Source organism: Pteronotus mesoamericanus, unplaced genomic scaffold, assembly GCF_021234165.1.
Source record: "Pteronotus mesoamericanus isolate MK-2021 breed Mesoamerican mustached bat unplaced genomic scaffold, CSHL_Meso_final contig_182, whole genome shotgun sequence".
Lineage (NCBI taxonomy): Eukaryota > Metazoa > Chordata > Mammalia > Chiroptera > Mormoopidae > Pteronotus > Pteronotus mesoamericanus.
In genome coordinates, this window is record NW_026555078.1 from 17,985,171 (window position 1) to 18,003,348 (window position 18,178).

General features: G+C 51.9%; 2 protein-coding genes across 2 annotated transcripts in view; one reads left to right on the forward strand and one right to left on the reverse strand.

Annotated features, from left to right (window-relative positions):
- The window catches only part of LTBP2 (latent transforming growth factor beta binding protein 2), an 87,178-nt gene extending 76,463 nt beyond the window's left edge, over nucleotides 1-10,715 (forward strand). The window contains exons 21-37 of the mRNA XM_054567274.1: nucleotides 496-618; nucleotides 839-964; nucleotides 1,400-1,525; nucleotides 2,339-2,461; nucleotides 2,549-2,674; nucleotides 3,100-3,222; nucleotides 3,922-4,053; nucleotides 4,354-4,479; nucleotides 5,043-5,186; nucleotides 6,053-6,244; nucleotides 6,351-6,434; nucleotides 7,167-7,295; nucleotides 7,614-7,751; nucleotides 7,832-7,999; nucleotides 8,315-8,596; nucleotides 9,592-9,741; nucleotides 10,205-10,715. Coding sequence (XP_054423249.1) covers nucleotides 496-618; nucleotides 839-964; nucleotides 1,400-1,525; nucleotides 2,339-2,461; nucleotides 2,549-2,674; nucleotides 3,100-3,222; nucleotides 3,922-4,053; nucleotides 4,354-4,479; nucleotides 5,043-5,186; nucleotides 6,053-6,244; nucleotides 6,351-6,434; nucleotides 7,167-7,295; nucleotides 7,614-7,751; nucleotides 7,832-7,999; nucleotides 8,315-8,596; nucleotides 9,592-9,741; nucleotides 10,205-10,350 — 2,438 coding nt within the window. The 3' untranslated portion in view covers nucleotides 10,351-10,715. The remainder of the gene's footprint in view (nucleotides 1-495; nucleotides 619-838; nucleotides 965-1,399; nucleotides 1,526-2,338; nucleotides 2,462-2,548; nucleotides 2,675-3,099; nucleotides 3,223-3,921; nucleotides 4,054-4,353; nucleotides 4,480-5,042; nucleotides 5,187-6,052; nucleotides 6,245-6,350; nucleotides 6,435-7,166; nucleotides 7,296-7,613; nucleotides 7,752-7,831; nucleotides 8,000-8,314; nucleotides 8,597-9,591; nucleotides 9,742-10,204) is intronic.
- A 1,042-nt stretch (nucleotides 10,716-11,757) lies between these two features.
- On the reverse strand, nucleotides 11,758-17,982 carry ISCA2 (iron-sulfur cluster assembly 2). The gene is made up of 4 exons (XM_054567273.1): nucleotides 17,891-17,982; nucleotides 17,546-17,648; nucleotides 17,317-17,432; nucleotides 11,758-16,850 (listed from the first exon to the last, which is right to left on the reverse strand). Exons 1-4 carry the CDS (start codon nucleotides 17,959-17,961, stop codon nucleotides 16,676-16,678), a joined length of 465 nt encoding a protein of 154 aa, XP_054423248.1. The 5' UTR covers nucleotides 17,962-17,982; the 3' UTR covers nucleotides 11,758-16,675.
- Between the last annotated feature and the right edge of the window lie 196 nt (nucleotides 17,983-18,178).

Here is an 18,178-nt window from a genome sequence, read left to right on the forward strand (position 1 = left end):
TTTGAGGCTCTGAGAGGGCAGACATTTCCCAGGCCCTTGACACTGCCCTTCAGCCACCCAGGCATAGCTTGGCCTTTCTTGGTGTTGCCCACTCACCTATTAATGCTGGTTTCGAGGCTGGGGACATGAGATCATGCCAGTTTGGTGGGCAGGTAGGAAGCCAGGGAGGTTCAGGACCATTGTTAGGTGAGTCCAGGGCTTGGACACTTCACGCTAGGTGTCCTTGGATGGGCCCCAGCCCCAGGGCAGAGGGACCCGGCCCCCTTTTCTCAGTGTCACGGGAGAGATGAAGTGCACTCAGTGGGGAAGGGCATCGTGTGCTGCCTAGGACCAGGATGCAGGGCCAGGGGCAGGGGTGACCTTGTGCCTTCCCAGGGCGGCCCATGGGTCCTCTGCAGGGTGATTCCTTGGCCTTGTGAGGGAGACGCTCCAAGCCTGGCAAAGGAGGCTGCATGCGGGGTGGCCAGCTTGCCATCCCATGTTTCTCTCTTGCAGATGTGAATGAGTGCCTGACCCCCGGGGTCTGTGCCCATGGAAGGTGCCACAACCTGGAGGGCTCCTTCAGATGCTCTTGTGAGCAGGGCTACGAGGTCACCTCAGATGGGAAGAGCTGTCAAGGTACAAAGATGCCGAAGTGCCCTTTCTCCACAGCAAATCAGTCTGCCGTGCCTGCCGCGCGCACACATGCTCCTGACCTGCCCCGGTCCCGCAGCCCTAACCATGCTGACCCAAAGCGTGGCGCTGCCAAGATCTGTCCTCTCACTGGTCCCCATCCACCTGTCAGTCTTGGCCTGTCTGTCCTGCAGAGTCCCACCCAGAACTCAATGGCCTGTTTCAGATGTCAACGAGTGTGCCAGCCGGGCCTCGTGCCCCACAGGCCTCTGCCTCAACACCGAGGGCTCCTTCGCCTGCTCAGCCTGCGAGAGTGGGTACTGGGTGAATGAAGACGGCACTGCCTGCGAAGGTAACCCGAGGCAGGCGTGGCAGAGGGACCGAAGATAAGATACCGGCCCTCCTACCTTCCAAAGGACACTCCATTTGTCCTCTAGCTTTGAGCGAATGTGGAGGGTCTCCAGGGCAGGCTAGAGGACCCTCTCCATGGGCTTGGCCCCAAGGAGAGCTTCTGTTGTCATAATACCTAAGTTTGGAGGTGAAGACAGGAAGAAAGGGGGACCACAGACACCATAGGGAATCTCACAGTAGAGATGCCCCAGAAGCATTCTGGAGAGAGGGTGCTGGGGTTTCCCTAGAGGCCCCCAGGCAGGGCCTGCCATTCCCAAGGGCCCTGGAGAGAGTCCTCCAAGCTCAGAGAGAAAGGCCAGAGGGGTGGGGGGCTCCTGCCTCAGCAGGTGGAGGAAGCCCTCCTGAGCCCCCAGGTGACCGCCGCTGTCTGCCCCAGACCTAGACGAGTGTGCCTTTCCGGGAGTCTGCCCCTCCGGAGTCTGCACCAACACTGCCGGCTCCTTCTCCTGCAGGGACTGTGATCAGGGCTACCGGCCCAGCCCCCGGGGCCACACCTGTGAAGGTAAGAGCCCATGTGGCAGGCGAGGGAGGCTAACCCACCACCCTGAGAGAAGAGAGTGGCCGGGGCACAGCAGGGGCTGTGCCTAGACCAGGGCCCCTCTGTCCACCTCAGATTGTGGGCTCGCTGTGGACACCTACAGACCTGGGTCTAGGGGACCAACAAGCCACTGGGTTGCAAGATTCAGTGGGCATCAGCCTTGCTGGGAGAGCGCAGCTCCTGGGCGCTGTCCCAGGCCTGCTAAATGAGCCTCTGTCGGGGGCCGGGAGGAGCTTGCGATCTGTTTTCTAACAAGCTCCCCAGAGGTACCTCGTCAGTGTGCTACTGAAGCCGTATTTTGAAAAACACTGGCCAGTACAAGAAATCTGCAGGCCAATGTGAGGAATCTAGTTTCTATTATCTTCTCAGGTTCCGTGTATGTGTTTCCTTGGTTTGTTTCTCATTTGTTTCCTACTGCTTCTCAGTAAAACCAAAGCCATCTCAGCCATGAGGGCAGTGGGGTTTTGCCATCCCAGGCCAGGGTTGCTGACAGATGCCGAGTGTCCCCAAGGCAGGCACTGCACAGGCAGTTGGAGAAGTGCAGCCAAGCGGCAGGGGAGCCTGCTGGGCTGGGGCAGAGGTGGAGGGAGCTCCAGTCATTCTGCTCCAGGAAGGCTCCCTCACAAGCTTCTCTAAGGCTGTGCTGCTTTGTGAGGAGATGATGTCTTTTTGGGGCCAGACTCTCCAGGCAGGGGACAGGCCCTCCTGAGTCCTTCCCCATTGGGTCCTGTCCTTGGGAGGTGCTGCCACCAGCTTCCTTCCTGTGTGACCCTGCAGATGTGGATGAGTGTGAAGACCTCCAGAGCAACTGCCTGGGAGGCGAGTGCAAGAACACGGCTGGCTCCTACCAGTGCCTCTGCCCCCTGGGCTTCCAGCTGGCCAATGGCACTGTGTGTGAGGGTGAGTGGCTCAGGTCTCCCCACCGGGGACTGCGTTCAGAGGCGGGACCATCCCCAGGAGACACCACTGGCTATCTTCTCCCCGCAGATGTGAACGAGTGCAAGGGAGAGGAGTACTGCGCACCCCACGGCGAGTGCCTCAACAGCCATGGATCCTTCTTCTGTCTCTGTGCACCGGGCTTTGTCAGCGCCGAGGGAGGCACCAGCTGCCAGGGTGAGAAGCCAGCTTGGCCATGTCCACTTGCCAGCAGCAGAGGGAGCTAGAGGCTATGTCTAGAATATTGATGATAAAGGGCTCCTGCTCCCTCCCTCGCACCCAGGGATGGGAAGGTGGGAGGCTGACAGCAATGAGAGGGAGCCAAGTGTTGGGACAGGACTCTCTCACCAGGGCCTCTGCGATGTCTACAGCAGGCATGCACCCTGCAAACTCTTCGAGTGTCACCCCTTTCCCCTTGACAGAGCCCCAGTTCCTGGGCTCCTGCCCCCAGCCTGGCTTCTGGCTTCCAGCTCTGAACGCCTCCTTAGACCTTCAGCCCTTTCCTACCTTGGTCCTCCTGTGGGCCACTTAGGGCCCACGGGAAGCCGCCCAGTGTTCTAAGGACCCAAGACTGGGTCTGCTGACAGAGGTCTCTGTTTTAGATGTGGACGAGTGTGCAGTCACAGACTGGTGCCTGGGAGGGCGCTGTGTCAACACTGAGGGCTCCTTCAACTGTCTGTGTGAGACTGGCTTCCAGGCCTCCCCAGAGAGCGGGGAGTGTGTGGGTAAGGGTTTCCGGGGGGAGGGACAGGGCTCTGCCCCACATCTTCCCACCTCCACCCCCGCCCCCCCACCCACACCCCCGCCTGGTCCCAGCTCCCTGGGACCAGGGACTGCAGCTTCTAGGGAGCAGGGAACTTTCTACACATTAATCACGGTGTGGATAATGCATTTAGTGAGCCTCTGCTGACTCAGGGACTGTGCAAGGATGACAAAATGAAGACAATAATAATTCTTGCTAGCAGAGCACACAATCTAGTTTTTAAAGCCAAACTGATTTGATAGACATTTATTAAACACCTGCTAGGTTCGATGTCTTTTTGCTAGGTCAAATAGACAGTTACGGGGAATCTTGAAATTGAGCAAGGGAGACAGATATGAAGACAACTGTCTGTAATACACTTTGGTGAAGGTTTTATATAGTCAAGTACAAAGTGCTCTGCTTTCAGGAGAAGGGGGTGGGGAAAAGAAGCTTAGAGCTCAGTGCTTTCCTAAATAGCATAGAGCTCTCTTTTAGACGCTCGTCCCTGCTGGGTCAGGGGGAATGTCCCCGAACTCGATGTTTTGGTGTTGAGATGCTCACGGCAGTTTTGAACTATATCAAGAACCCCAGAGGCTGTGGGGCGTGACCTTGTAATGCCAGACAGGTGGGGCCAGAGCAGTGACCTGGCCACTTCTGTCCCCTCTCATGACTCTGGGGACAGATATTGATGAATGTAAGGACTACGGAGACCCGGTGTGTGGGGCCTGGAGGTGTGAGAATAGCCCTGGCTCCTACCGCTGTGTCCTGGGCTGCCAGCCTGGCTTCCACATGGCCCCGACCGGAGACTGCATTGGTGAGTGGGGAGGGGGACTCACAGGTGGGTGGGTTGGGGACGCCTGTTTTTCATGTGTCCAGCTAGAAATTATTTTGTCCTGAGGGCACCGCTTCTGCAGTTGTTTCATAGTTTGTATATTTTTCATAGAGCAGGACTTGCACAAAAACTGAAGAGCGTTGTTAAGAGTTTTCTTGTCCTCTGTTTAGAAGTTACTTTTCACAGATCTTGGTGTTACTAGACCACAAAAATAACTATTCCCAGCAAATAAAGAGAGTGAGTGAGAGCACACCCTACACGCTGGTCTCCCCTGTCCCACAGACATAGACGAGTGTGCCAATGACACCGTGTGTGGGAGCCACGGCTTCTGCGACAACACGGAGGGCTCCTTCCGCTGCCTCTGCGACCAGGGCTTTGAGACCTCGTCCTCCGGCTGGGACTGCGTTGGTGAGAAGCCTCAGGGCTGGGCTCTGGGCCAGAGAACCAGAGGCCCTTGGGCCCGTTATCCCATTCCCACAGACCTCAGCTGTCCTGGATAGAGGCCCCAGGGCCCTGGTCCTGAAATGGTCACGGTTGCCTAGCTCCATAATGGGTCCTCAGAGAGAGGGCAAGGAAGGGAGGCTTCAGCTGTACCCTGCAGCGGGCACCTTGGCCAAGTCGGTAGGGGAAGCGTGGCCGCAGTCTACCAGCAGGAGGCGGTGGGGGGCATTCATGAAGGTTCCACCCTTCTCCAGACCTCAGGGTCTCAACAGCACGTTCCTTCCGAACACATTCAGAGGGAGGAGCCCTTCCTCTTGTCTGACCCTTGTCTGCCACCCTCATTCTCTCTCTTCCCGTGACCTTCGTTCATCTGTTCCTCCTTCCTGCTAACTCATGCCCACTTCTGCTTTTCCCTCAAGACCCAGCCTCTTTCTTTTGAGGGGATGAGTATCTGCCCCCAGGCTGGAGGTAGGGGCAGAGGGTGTGGGCTGCCCCTTCCCTACCCACGAGCCTGTCCCCATGCCTGGCAGACGTGAACGAGTGTGAGCTCATGCTGGCAGTGTGTGGGGCGGCACTCTGTGAGAATGTGGAGGGCTCCTTCCTCTGCCTCTGTGCCAGCGACCTGGAGGAGTACGACGCCCAGGAGGGGCGCTGCCGCCCGCGGGCGGCTGGAGGTGAGCGTGCTCAGTACTCCACCCAACCGTTATGCACGACCACTCTGTGGCTTGCTCTTCCCCTGCCCCAGGGCTTGAGGGGGAGCCCGGGCCAGGACTGGGGCAGTGCAGGGCAGGGGTGCAGCCTAGGAGTGGAATGTGGAGAGGCAAGGAGTCTGAGTGCAGCAGATATCAAGATAAAAGGGGGCTCTGCCCCAGGCCAAGAAACATCCAGGAGGCTCCAGGGCTGTGAGAGAGCCTACAGGAGGCGCGGGAAGCTCTGAGGCCAACTCAGGGTGGCCTAGGGACCTCAGAGTGAGCCTTGGAGAGACCCCCAATTCAACCCCAGGAAACCCTCTGGAAGCAGAGCTAAGCTGGACTCTCCTCTTTCCAAGCCACCCCGGAGCTGCTGGGTTCAGCCCCTCCCCCCGGGCAGGCCTCAGACTCAGCTGGCCTCTTCTAACCTGGGGGAAAGAAAGCAGGACCTAGAACAGGAAGGGTGGGAGGGTTAGGGTACAGCATGAAGCAAAGGACCATCCTCATGACTGGGGGCACCCCGCCGTGGTGGCAGAAGGCAAGGTGGTATACTGGAAAGAACAGGGGCTTTAGCACATGAGGAACTGAGGTCAGCTCCCTGCCATGCCACTGAATAGCTGCTGGCTGTGGCAAGTCACCCAACTCCTGTAAGTCTCACTTGCCTGCCTGTACAAGGAAGGGAGCGGATGGTAATGCACACCACATAGAGTCGCTGAGATCATCAAATGAGATAACATAGGTAAAAGCGTTTTGTACACTATAAAGTGGTATATAAACGTTAACTTTGTAAAGGCTAGGGCATCCCAGAGGGCCATGAACAGACAGTAATCAGGAACATCTATCACATGCAGGTCAGAGTGTCCCCGAGGCCCCGCCAGGGGACCACGCCTCGGGCCCCACCCGCATGGAATGCTACTCTGGGCACAAAGGCCAGCCGCCCTGCTCCAGCCTCCTGGGCCGGAACACCACCAAGGCCGAGTGCTGCTGCACCCAGGGCACCAGCTGGGGAGACGCCTGTGACATCTGCCCCGCCGAGGACTCGGGTAAGCCCCCGGCGGCCCTGGATCCTCTCAGGGTCGGTTTTGCAGGGTGACCCTGAGAGAAGGGGGCAGAGCCCTCCTCTGTCTGAGCTTGGCTGCTTCCCCACAGTCGAATTCAGCGAGATCTGCCCTAGTGGTAAAGGCTACATCCCTGTGGAAGGAGCCTGGATGTTTGGACAGACCACGTACACAGGTAACCCCCTGCACACCCTGCTCCCCAAACCCCACTCACCTGAACCGTTCCAGCCTGGTCCTCCGGGAGGTCCCCGGGGGAGCTCTGCACGCAGCCCAGACTCCCAGGTCGCTTTCGTCGCTCCTGTCCTGGGGCTCAGGGCCTCCAGAGCTTTGGCTGGGAGGTCTGACCGGAGCTTTTCCGGGAATCTTCACAGAGCCCTGCCTTGGTGTTCCTGCTCCCCGAGGCTGAATCCTCCAGGGACAAACCGTGATGCCTTGACTAACCTGTCTCAGGGCACAGGGCAGAGCGGGGAGTGCTGCGGTGTGGGGGCGGAGCAGCTGCCCGTCCCCCTGGCCCCACTGACAGGGCTGCAGCTTTGGGGAACCTGTACTCCAAGTGGGCAGTTTAGGTATGTGCGCCTTAATCCTAAAGCCAGAGAAGGAAGTAACAGAAAATGAAGTAGCTTTCCTGGAGTGTTTGCTATGTGCCAAGCACTATTTTAAGCATCTTGCATGTATTAATCTTTTAATCCTTATCAGAACTGTACGAGGTTAAGTAGTCATATCTGCATTTTTTAGGTAGAAAACTGAGGCAAGGAGAACTTAAGCAAGTCACCCGAAGTCGCCCAACTACCAAGTGTGTCAGGGCCAGGATTCCAGCCCAGCAAGTCAGGCCCCGGAGCCCTGAGGCTCAGGTACAGCCTCCTACTGCTTCTGGCCTTCCCCTCACTGCCTCTCTGCCTTCTCACAGATGCCGACGAGTGTGTGATGTTTGGGCCTGGTCTCTGCCAGAACGGCCGCTGCCTCAACACGGTTCCTGGCTACATCTGCCTGTGCAACCCTGGTTACCACTACGACGCCACCGGCAGGAAGTGTGAGGGTGAGGACACACTCCCGCCCTCCCCACCTGGCCCCCTGGGTGCTCCCCCAGCCCTGCCAGCCAGCCCCTTTCTTGCTGGGAGTCTCCCTTCCAGGGACAGAGGCCAGCTGCAGCGGGCAGGTCTGAGGTGAAGGGAGCCGAGGGGACCTGCTGGGAAAGCAGCCCTGGAGCAGGGCCTCCCAGACTTGGCCAGGGCAGGGGAGGGGGAGGCAGGTGCCACCTCTTCATTATCAGTTACAAGCAAACCCCTTCCCATGAGGGGGGTCCAGGGGCCTTGGCGCTGCCCCACACGCTCTGCCCCCCTTCCTGCCACCACAGACCACGACGAGTGCCAGGACATGGCCTGTGAGAATGGCGAGTGTGTGAACACGGAGGGCTCCTTCCACTGCTTCTGCAGCCCGCCCCTCACCCTGGACCTCAGCCAGCAGCGCTGCATGAACAGCACCAGCGGCGTGGGTCCGTGGGCCTGGCCTGGTGGGCAGCGGGGAGGGGGCTGGCCTGGGGGCGCTCACGTGCCTCTGTGTCTCTGCCACCAGAGGACCTGCCTGACCACGACATCCACATGGACATCTGCTGGAAAAAAGTCACCAATTATGTGTGCAGCCAACCCCTGCATGGGCACCGCACCACCTACACAGAGTGCTGCTGCCAGGACGGCGAGGCCTGGAGCCAGCAGTGCGCGCTGTGCCCCCCCAGGAGCTCTGGTGAGGGGTGGCCCATGCCTGTAGGGACAGAGGGGGCGCCTCCACAGCGGGCTGGGTCTCAGTGTAGAGAATGCCCTCCCTTTGGGAGAGGCCATTTAGAGAGGGGCAGGGCAGCCAGAGTAGTGGCCCTGTCTTCAGTCCCTGCCACCTGGGGACAAAGTGGGGCAGGTGGTGGGGAGAGTAGCTCCGCTGGGAGCTCTCAGAGGGCCCCAGTCCCAGCCTGCTCCCTCCCCTGGGGTAGTGAGCCAGGGGCAGCACACCAGCTTTAGCTACCAGGACCAGAGCCCAGCGTCCTCTCTCCCTCCTCCCTGACAGAGGTCTACGCTCAGCTGTGCAATGTGGCCCGGATTGAAGCAGAGCGGGAGGCCGGGGTCCACTTCCGCCCAGGCTATGAGTATGGCCCCGGGCCCGAGGACCTGCACTACAGCCTCTATGGCCCAGATGGGGCCCCCTTCTACAACTACCTGGGCCCCGAAGACACCGTCCCTGAGCCGCCCTTCTCCAACACAGCCAGCCACCCAGGGGACCACGCTCCAGGCCCCGAGTCTCCCCTGCAGCCCTCAGAACTCCAGCCCCGCTATGTGGCCAGCCATCCAGGTTGGTGTTGCTACAAAAATGGGGACGAGGTGGGCACCAAAGTTGTTCCACTTCCATCTCCTCCACCTGCTAGTCACTGCCAGCAGGGTGAGGACAGGGAAGTGGAAAGATGTACCAAGCCCTCCCCACGGGTCACTCAAGGGAAGGGACAGCTCCAGGTGCCCAAGTCAAACCCTAACCACTCCCTATGATAGGCTAGCACTGGGGACACGGAGGTCCAGGACATCACCGTCCCAACCTCCAAAGCTTCCCTGTGGAAGTTGAGAGAGAGAGAAAGCGGGCAGAGAAAGCAGGTGCACTCTGCTCCGTCCATTTTATTTCCCTCACCACTTGGGGTATGCAGAATGACCGGCTCTACAGGTTCCACCTTGTGACCTGAAATGTTAATTAGGAACTTGTAACCACTCTAAAGGCTCGCTGCTGCTGTGGTGACTTAGTTTGTCAACGGCAGTGACCCCGGCACTCAGGACTTGGATTCTAATAAGGAAGTCAGGCCTGGCATCTGTGCAAGTACCTGCCGCAGGCACAGCCACCTTATCGGACTAAGAGCTGCCCTGAGATTAGGGGTGGGGTCTTTTTATGGGGTGGGCAGTTGCTTAGACAGAGAGGAGGGTTAGGCAGGCCTTGCAGTTTTGTGTTGAGTGAGGGTAAATCCACTTTCGCTGCCAATCTCCTCCCAGCTAAATAAAGTTCTTAACAAAACACCTTCCCACCAACCACAATGAAACCAAAACTGTAAGACACCCCACTGCTCAGGAGCCCTGGCATTGTGAAAGTAGTGAATCCTAGCCCTTTCGGAGGTCTCATTTAGAGATCTCATTTGAAGGTCCACCTTACGTAAACTGAGTGTTGCCTTTTGTTTTGGCATCTTTTTGTGAGTTTTATGACCCTCCCCATCCCCGCCCCAGGAATTGAACAGGGGCCATCCCTTTGCAGTGGAGGGTGAGGGTCCAGGCCCCAGGTTCCTTCTCCCTTCTCTGACGTCCTCCCACCAGAACACCAGGCCGGCTTCGAAGGGCTTCAGGCCGAGGAGTGCGGTATCCTGAACGGCTGTGAGAACGGCCGCTGTGTACGCGTGCGGGAGGGGTACACCTGTGACTGCTTCGAGGGCTTCCAGCTGGACATGGCCCACATGGCCTGTGTAGGTAAGTTTAGAGTCGGAGCGGCAATGCCCATGAAGCACCCTGGCGCTGAGGCTCCGTGTGGAAAAGTCAGACTGGCCCATTGCTCACTTTGGAGATAGATGCATGACTAACTTTAGAATCGCTGGGAAATCCACGGCCGCCCCAGAGGGAGGCTACCCAGCCCCAGGATGGGTGGTGAAAAACCCCCAAAGGAAGGTTGAAAGCAATGTAAAGCCTTTCCATGGAGCTGCCTAGACAGAAAAAAGGGCAGGGACAAGAGTATGGTCACGCTCCTGGGCATACTATGGGCTTGCTACCACCTGCTTTGTGTCCCCGAGTTGCTTAGTTTGGGGCAGTGACTTCAGCCTCTGGCTGCCATGCCTAGGGTCCCACTGCAGGGCTGGGGCCAGTGACCAGAGGGCCAGAAGCAACAGGCCAAAGGCCCCTGGGCGCCCACCAGACCTCTCCTGCTTTTCCTCCTTAGATGTGAATGAGTGTGATGACTTGAATGGACCTGCGGCACTCTGTGCCCATGGTCACTGCGAGAACACAGAGGGCTCCTACCGCTGCCGCTGCCCCCCAGGTTATGTGGCCGAGGCAGGGCCGCCCCGCTGCACTGCCAAGGAGTAGCAGTGAGGGGTCAGTGTGGACAGCTACCTGGAGAAGGGCCCTGGCGGAGGCCTTGAGGACGCCCTCCTGGCTGGGAAGACGCCGTGAAGACACCCGGCAGGAGGCCCTGCAGCCGCACTCCCAGCCAGCCTTGCCTGCTTTTCACCTCCCAGCTTAGGCTTTGGCTGCGAGCCCGCCACGGCCTCCATGCTACCATGCCCCTGCTTGGCTCCAACACCACCAAATGCTTTAATGCTTCAGCCACTCGCCGTGAGGCCCAGTCCACCATCTGTCCTGGCCTTGCCACGGGATGCGTACCAGAGGATGGCCCTCGCTCTCCCCCTCAAGCTGTGCAAACACGCAAGGTCCTTCGGCCTCCCACTGCAGACCCCTCTTCCAGCCATGACTCATGTATCATCCTGAGGATTCCAAAACTGGGTCAGAGCCTAATCTGTCCCAGGATTGTCCTTCAGAAGCTATGGAGCAAAAAAGGATGGAGGAAGCTTGGGAGTGACTCCAATGCCTCCTCCCAAGAACCATCACTGCCACTCAGCCGATCTGGTCTGGACCAGATTTTACCACATCATCCTATAGCCACTTCCGTGGCCCCATAGAGGGGCAGAAGGGTCCCTCATCTCAGAGAAGTAAGACTAATACTAGCTTGCTGAGTGTGAGAGACACGGATGAAGAGGGGCAAGCAGCCTGAGAAACAAGAGGGCAATATTAAAAATATGGGAAGTTGACTTTTAAAAAGGGGGGAGCCAGGGCTTTACACAAGTCCAAAGAAAATATTCAGTAGCTTCAAGTAAATAAGCATCCGAAATATACACTATGGAAGGTCCTGTGCACAGGGCTGCCACAAAGACAGGGTGCCCATCTCCCAAGACCTGTATCAAGTACATCCTGCTCCTTACAGGAAGCAAATTTTCCTGGGCTCTCTTTTTGTAGACACCAGTTTGATGCGCTAAAAATAAAGAGGTCTATTTTCTAGCTTGTGAAACACAGTGTAGTCTTGTTTTGGGGGAAGCCAGATTTCCTATGCTGTTTCTCCTCTCTACTCAGAAAGCTCCTGCCCGCTTCCCCTTCAATAAAATGGCTGGCTGGCATTCCTCTGAGTTTACAAGTACAGACCAACTCCAACCTTGGCTAACTGGGAATTTAGAACCACAGCAGAATAAAGAAATGCACATCTGGGCTCTTGTTTTTGTTCCGCATTCAACCAAATTTCTTCATCACGTTGGCAAAGTCTAAGTATTAGAGAGGAGGCTGTGCCTACCCCTTGCCAGCTCTGCCAATAGCCTATGACTGGGTTCCAACAGGAAAAGGCTCTTTATTCTTCTAAGACAAGGAAAGCTCTGAGTTTGTATTTCTCTGATACGGCAATGTAAATGAACAAGGCAGTGAATACTGTTTTCTTAATTGAATCTGCCCTGTCCTTCCTGCTGCTCTGTCAGCCGTCACATGATAACTTACTGAATGCCTACTATGTGCTAGGCAGTGTTGCGTGCCATACACAAACTTCATTTAGTCATCCAACAATCCTATTTACTAGTTTTATTCCCAACTCAGAGATAAGGAAATGGAGACACACGAAGCTTAAAAAATTTTTCTAGGTCACTGTACTAGTTGAGATGCTTTCAGCAGACAAAAATATAGTTCTTAAACATAAAAAAAATTCTGACCTTCAAAATAAAAGAAATGCAAGTTAGACCACACTGAGACACTTTAATTGTCAGTTGGCAAGCATCTGGAGAAAGAGGCACTCACATACAAGTATAAATTGATACAACTTCTGAAGAGGATATGAAAATGTCTTTCAAAATCGCTTACTCTTTGAATCAGTAATTCTACTTCTAGGAACTTAATCTTTAGCTATATGCTCACCAAATGTGAAATGACATATGTAAGAGGCTATTTATTATAGCATTATTTGTAATAGCAAGATTACAATCAATTGCTATGGAGCCCTAAATAGAAAAATAAAAAATGGCTCTAAATGCCTTGATAAGATACCCAAAACAGATTTAAGGAAAAAAGGAGGGTTGTGTAACCAAGTATAACACATGCTGCTATTTGTCTAAAAAAAGGGGAAAGAGAATTGGATATCCACTAACTCCACCTTACACCCCATTATTTCAGAGGTCTTAACCATTCCTCAATATACCCTCTTGGGACCGCACTTTCTTTTTCTTAATTTTTTAAATTGGTTTTAGAGAGAAAGAGGGAGAGAAGAAACCTCGATTTGTCTTTCCACTCATTTATACATTCATTGGTTATTTTTTGTAAGTGCCCTGACCTGGGATCCATCCTGCAAGCGGGTGATGCTCTAATCAGCTGAGCCACCGGGCCAGCGCCGGCACTGCGCTTTATTAGATGCTGCTCCATTGCCCCTCCTCCTAACCCTCACTTTGCCCTTCCAGAGATAGTTCAGGCACATACACATATTTCCATGTATTAAAAACACAAACAGCATACTATGCATGCTGTTCTACGCTTTGCTTTGGTTTGATACTTGCACATAAGAGCTCTCATTCTATTTTATAAATGTATACTCTTCCATTGAATGGATAATTCGTAAGTTATTTCATTGGTTCCCTACTGGTGAACATTTCCATTGTTTCCTATCTTTTGCTATTACAAATAATGCTATAATGAATATTCTCGTGCAAATGTTATTTCATATTATATCTATGGGATTATACCTGTAGGCTAAATTCTTAGAAACAATGCTAATTTGTGGGGAGGATGACAGGGTGGATGGGTACAGGATTGGGACACTTTGCACTGTATCCCCTTTTGTGCCTCTTGGAATTTTGTACCATATGTATTATCTATTCAAAAAATAAAATATTTTTAAATACACCTGCTGGCTATAGGTTATTTAAATGTTTCTTCCTTCTCTTTATATATTTACCAGACTATATTTTCAATTAAAGCCAGATGATCATTGTTTCAAAATTTCTTATAGCAAGTTTCGCTTAGGCAGTCTGGTGGCATTTCTGTGGGAAAATGGCAGGCAGAGATTTTTAAAAAGAAATCGTAGGCCTGCCAGGGTGACTGAGTTGGTTGGCACATTGTCCTGTACACCAGAAGGTTGCAGGTTCAATTCCCGGTCAGGGAACCTACCTAGGATGTAGGCTTGATCCCCGGTCAGGGAGCATACAAAAGACAACTGATCGATGTTTGTTTTTCTCGCCAAAAACCAATGAAAACATATCCTCGGGTCGGGATATTTTAAAAAAGCAATCATAAATATCAAGCCTAGATCCCTAAAAAAGTAGTTTCCTGCCTTTGAGACAAACATACAAAATCATAATAATGTTGCAGTGGATAGCGCAAGCTTTATGACATCAGCTTGGGGCCAGAGTTTAAGGGACAGATACACCGTGACTATCAGTGCTGCCTATTTCTCTATATATTATGTTCCTGCCAAATGTCAACCCTCAGCCTGGGTACTTTATAACGAATGGCCAAAAAATTAGGGCTCAATTCTCCTAAGAGAAGAGTATTCTCCTGGACACCTACTTTAGTAGTCCTCCCTAATCTCTTACTTCTCAACCTGTTTTCTCCTCATCGCGAAAGGTGGGTTAGACACCTATAGCTTACATACCTCTAGTCACTATCAATAACCTAACTAAAGCGTTATTCCACAAGGTAAGATCTGAACATTGACCTAGAGGCCCCCTCTTTGGAGCCAACATAAAGTTATCCGCAACATAAAGCAGATCCAGGGCTTCTCGCCTTCCATTCCTGCAGTATTGTTTTGCTAAAGCAAAGGGGAAGGGGAGGCATGCTGCCCCCGGTACTTACTACCCTGCATTTACAGTTAAATAAAATCAACTCTGCAACAAATAGGACCTTAATAACCTCCCCTTAAAAAGTAAAAGGGGGCAGAAAAAAAAGAAACCAAAATCTTCAATTGATACTGGAAGAGTATAGTTTTTCTAAATAAATTTGCACAGTGAGCACAACTTGTGAAAATGTCTGCTGTCTTTCATGTCCTGCCGAGAAGAGAGCATCTGGTCAGAAAGTGCCTGTGAAAGATCCTAAACCTGTTTGACATTGCTTCCTGTTTATTCCAAGCAAACTGCCCACTGCCACCTCAATATTACCAATATTATCATTTCCTCGTACTGTGCTCTTCAAAGCTCTACATCATCCACCTACAGTGGAGACTTTCTTAAAAAATTGATTTGAGAGAGAGGAAGGGAAAGAGAAACATCGCTTTGTTGTTCCACTTAGCTATGCATTCATTGGTTAATTCTTGCGTATGCCCTGAATGGGGATTCTTGCAAACCCACAACCGTGGCATATTGGGACATGCTCTAACCAACTGAGCTACCCAGGGCAGTGGAGAGTTCTTGTTACTTCAGGTTCCCCCCGAAGCTTTCTTTCTGTGTGAAATAAAAGTGGTTTCTCCCAAATCTACTCTTTCCAAACACAAAATTCCATTTTTCCCATTAACAGTACTTACATGTAGGCATTCCAAGGGACCCTGTTCCTATTTGATCACTACAATTTAATGGTTTATTTAGCTACTAAAGCTATTATGTTTATGCTCATTGTTTTTAAATCACTATATCAATAAATAACCCACACAAATATTCTGGAAGAATATTTCCAATACTTAAAATGTACCAAATGTCTTTTTGAGGAGGATGAAAGGACTTAATGTGAGCTGAAAATCGTTTAAGGCCCAGTTACTGGCAATAATTTCCAGTGTCTTAGTAAAGTTAAACAGAGATGCTTTCATGGTATACTGGTTTCTGCCTCCTTCCATGAAAATCTGCTAAGAAATCTGCTCTGGTTTCTAAGTGTTCCCTTCTTTCCTCTTTGTACACATTGCATATACAAGGCAGGTTTGTTTTCTCTAAGTTCTAGATTTTCCCATGTTAAAAAATGTAAGCATCTGTGTTTCTCTCTCAGATTCTTTCTGTCTCTAAATTCTGCATTTCCATTTTTTAATGGTAAATTATTTTATTTGAACAATTTAATTCTAATCCAGTCTAGAAATGTTTCCATCTAGTCCAGAAATGCAAGTTTTTGCTCTAATGAACTTTTATGCTTGCAAGGAAAAAATGGGTTTACCTGTTAATTCTTCCAGAATCAAACTGAGTGTGGTTTCCCTAACGTTAACATTTATAAATCATTCATCAAGGTGGTGGTACTTTTGTCTTCTTGTTGTCTGTCCATTCAGTTCTGGCTCCCCCAGCAGCCATGCACATACATCAACTATTTCTAGCTCTATTACCTATTTAAATGCCAAACCCAAACAAGCACTTTAAAATTCATTGGAATTTTGTGGCTTAAAACACTTTTCCTTCAGTGACCCTAAAATAAAGTTGCCACGTTTAACAAATAAAAATACAGGGTGCCCAGTTAAACTTTAATTTCAGATAAACAACACAAAATTTTTAGGATAAGTATGTCTCATGCAATATGTGGGACACTTTTATACTAAAAATTACCTATTGTTCATTTGAAATTCAAATTAAACTGGGGGTCCTGTATATTATCTGGTAATCCAACCTAAAAGAAAATCCCTAAGTATCTACTACCTAGTTCAACAAACAAACCAGTTCCTGCTATGCATGAGACCAGAGCTGTTTTATAACATAAATTAAGAAAAGCAACATATCTTTAAGAGATTCAGTCACTAAATGATCACAGAATCTTGAAATGTCTGTGGGAGTATGGAAGCTATTTTTCAAGTGACTCAGGTATCAATGGAGGTTACGTCTGTTTTCTGAGTGATGAGCTTTTGGTTTTGTGAGTTTAGTAGATCCCTGAGTATAAGAAGAAAATATATTTGTCCTAATAAATGGGAAGTGGAGCATGAGCTGCAGAGAAAATAAGGATAAGTCAACCAGTGCATTCAGGAAGGGTGAAATGAAAATGAGAACATTTCATTTGCCTTTCTCATCCCTTCTGACTTAGTAATGAGTGTTTAAGTTACCTAATCTGTGCCTCTGACTCAAAACGCAAGTTAATAAGGACCTTCTTTAAAATGAAGCTTTCATACATAGCTATACAAGCAGCTCTGAAGGCCAGAGAAGTAACTCAAATTTCAGAACCTTGGAGACTCTACAGATTATACTGGGCTTCAACTAGTTATTAAAGCTTAGGTAACAGCAACTAGAGCCTTGGCCTTAAAATTGTGCAGGAGAAATTAAGTCAAGAGTAAAAGCTTCACATTCTGAAAATAATAGAAACACAACATCCCTGGACTGTGGGAAATAAAATAAAGAGAGGAACATGATTGGAAGGAAACCACTAAAATTCTACTCATCCCAGGTTCCTCAAATTGGTACCAGTGCTGGCAATCTCTGGGTCACCTGTCATCGAATTAAAGTTTGACAGAGAAGGATGACCCACAGGAGCAGCCTTTCTGTGCCTGAGGATTGTTCAACACTTGAAATGAGCTTCGGATCAGTTCTTGGCTGAAGTCCACCTGGGCCCCTTTCACGAAGGCCAAGCTATCAGAGTCAACCACCACTCTTGCCCCACCCTGTTCAAATACCCTGAAAAAAAAAAAAAAAAGGAGAAAAGCATTAATGAATACCATAAACACCAAAAACATGACATCCTCTGAGCCCTGTGGTGAGAGGTGCACATGCTCAGTTTTCTGAAATAGAGGATGCACTTCCTATTACCCCCAAAATGTGCCGATTTTGAGGCAAAGAGATTCAATGGAATGAATACTGGAAAATGTTTATAGAGATTTAGGCCTGGAATCTAGTCCAGCCTAACTCTATCAACTCTCCGATGGACCCTGACCCTAATCCTAACCCAGGCAGGCCAATTTTCCTCCATAATTCAGTTATTTTGAATCAAGACAATGAAGCTTCCCTGTATCCCCACTGTGTGAGAAAGGGGATGGTAAGCCTCTTTAGAAAACCTTTTAACTTGGAATAAAAGTGCACCTTAAACTGGAGACACTTTTATCCCTCCCGCACAGTCTCTGAGGATCCACCCCTTCCTCCTTGCCTGTCGTCGGGGTTGATAACTGTATCCAGTGAAAATTTGTATTGGAATCCGGAGCATCCACCTCCCTCCACCTCCAGCCTGAGGAATTCTGACCCTTGGGTGATTTCCAGAAGCCTCTGAAATGCAGGAAGAGGGGATCAGGAATGCCAGGCGAAGGGAGGGAGAAAGGTGGGCCAAGGGGAGCTCCCTGCACTTCCGGCCCTAGTCCGGGCACAGCCACCCCTCTTACCTGCACGCAACTCTCCGTGAGGTGAACCTGCCCTTCGCCAGCCTCAGGGCTGGAGGACGACGCTTCCCGGTGAGCCTGAGGTCTGACGGAGGCCGCGAAGAGCCTGCCGCGCGCAAGGGAGGAGGATGAGCCCGCGAACAAAGGGGCACCTGGCGACCCACCCCACCTGGACAGCATTACGCCAAAACTGACGACCACCACCCGCACTGTCTCACCAAACCTGACGACCTCCAACTGGACAGCCTCACGCCACACGCTCACCTCCCCCGCGGACCGTATTTTCCGATAAGTCCTGGAAGGCGCAAAACCTAACACACTCCCCCAGTGCCCTTTTGGGCTTGGTACCTGCTACTCCACCAGGGGGGGACCGCTCTAAACGCCGCCACCTTTAGGAATATGTCCCGGGAGGCCGCCATCTTCCTCCACAAACCCCACCCCTCGCGTCCCCCCAATCCCCTTCTCCGCGTGGTCCTCGGGAGGTGGAGCCCACAGGAGCCCCGCCTCCAAGCGCGTTTATTGGGTGACGCGAGAAGCGGAGGAATTTTTATTGGCTAGAAATGCTCCCATTGCGAAGCGAACATACACCAACAAAGCCAAGAGCTGAAGAGAGAGGCGGGCTGACATGCATCCTAT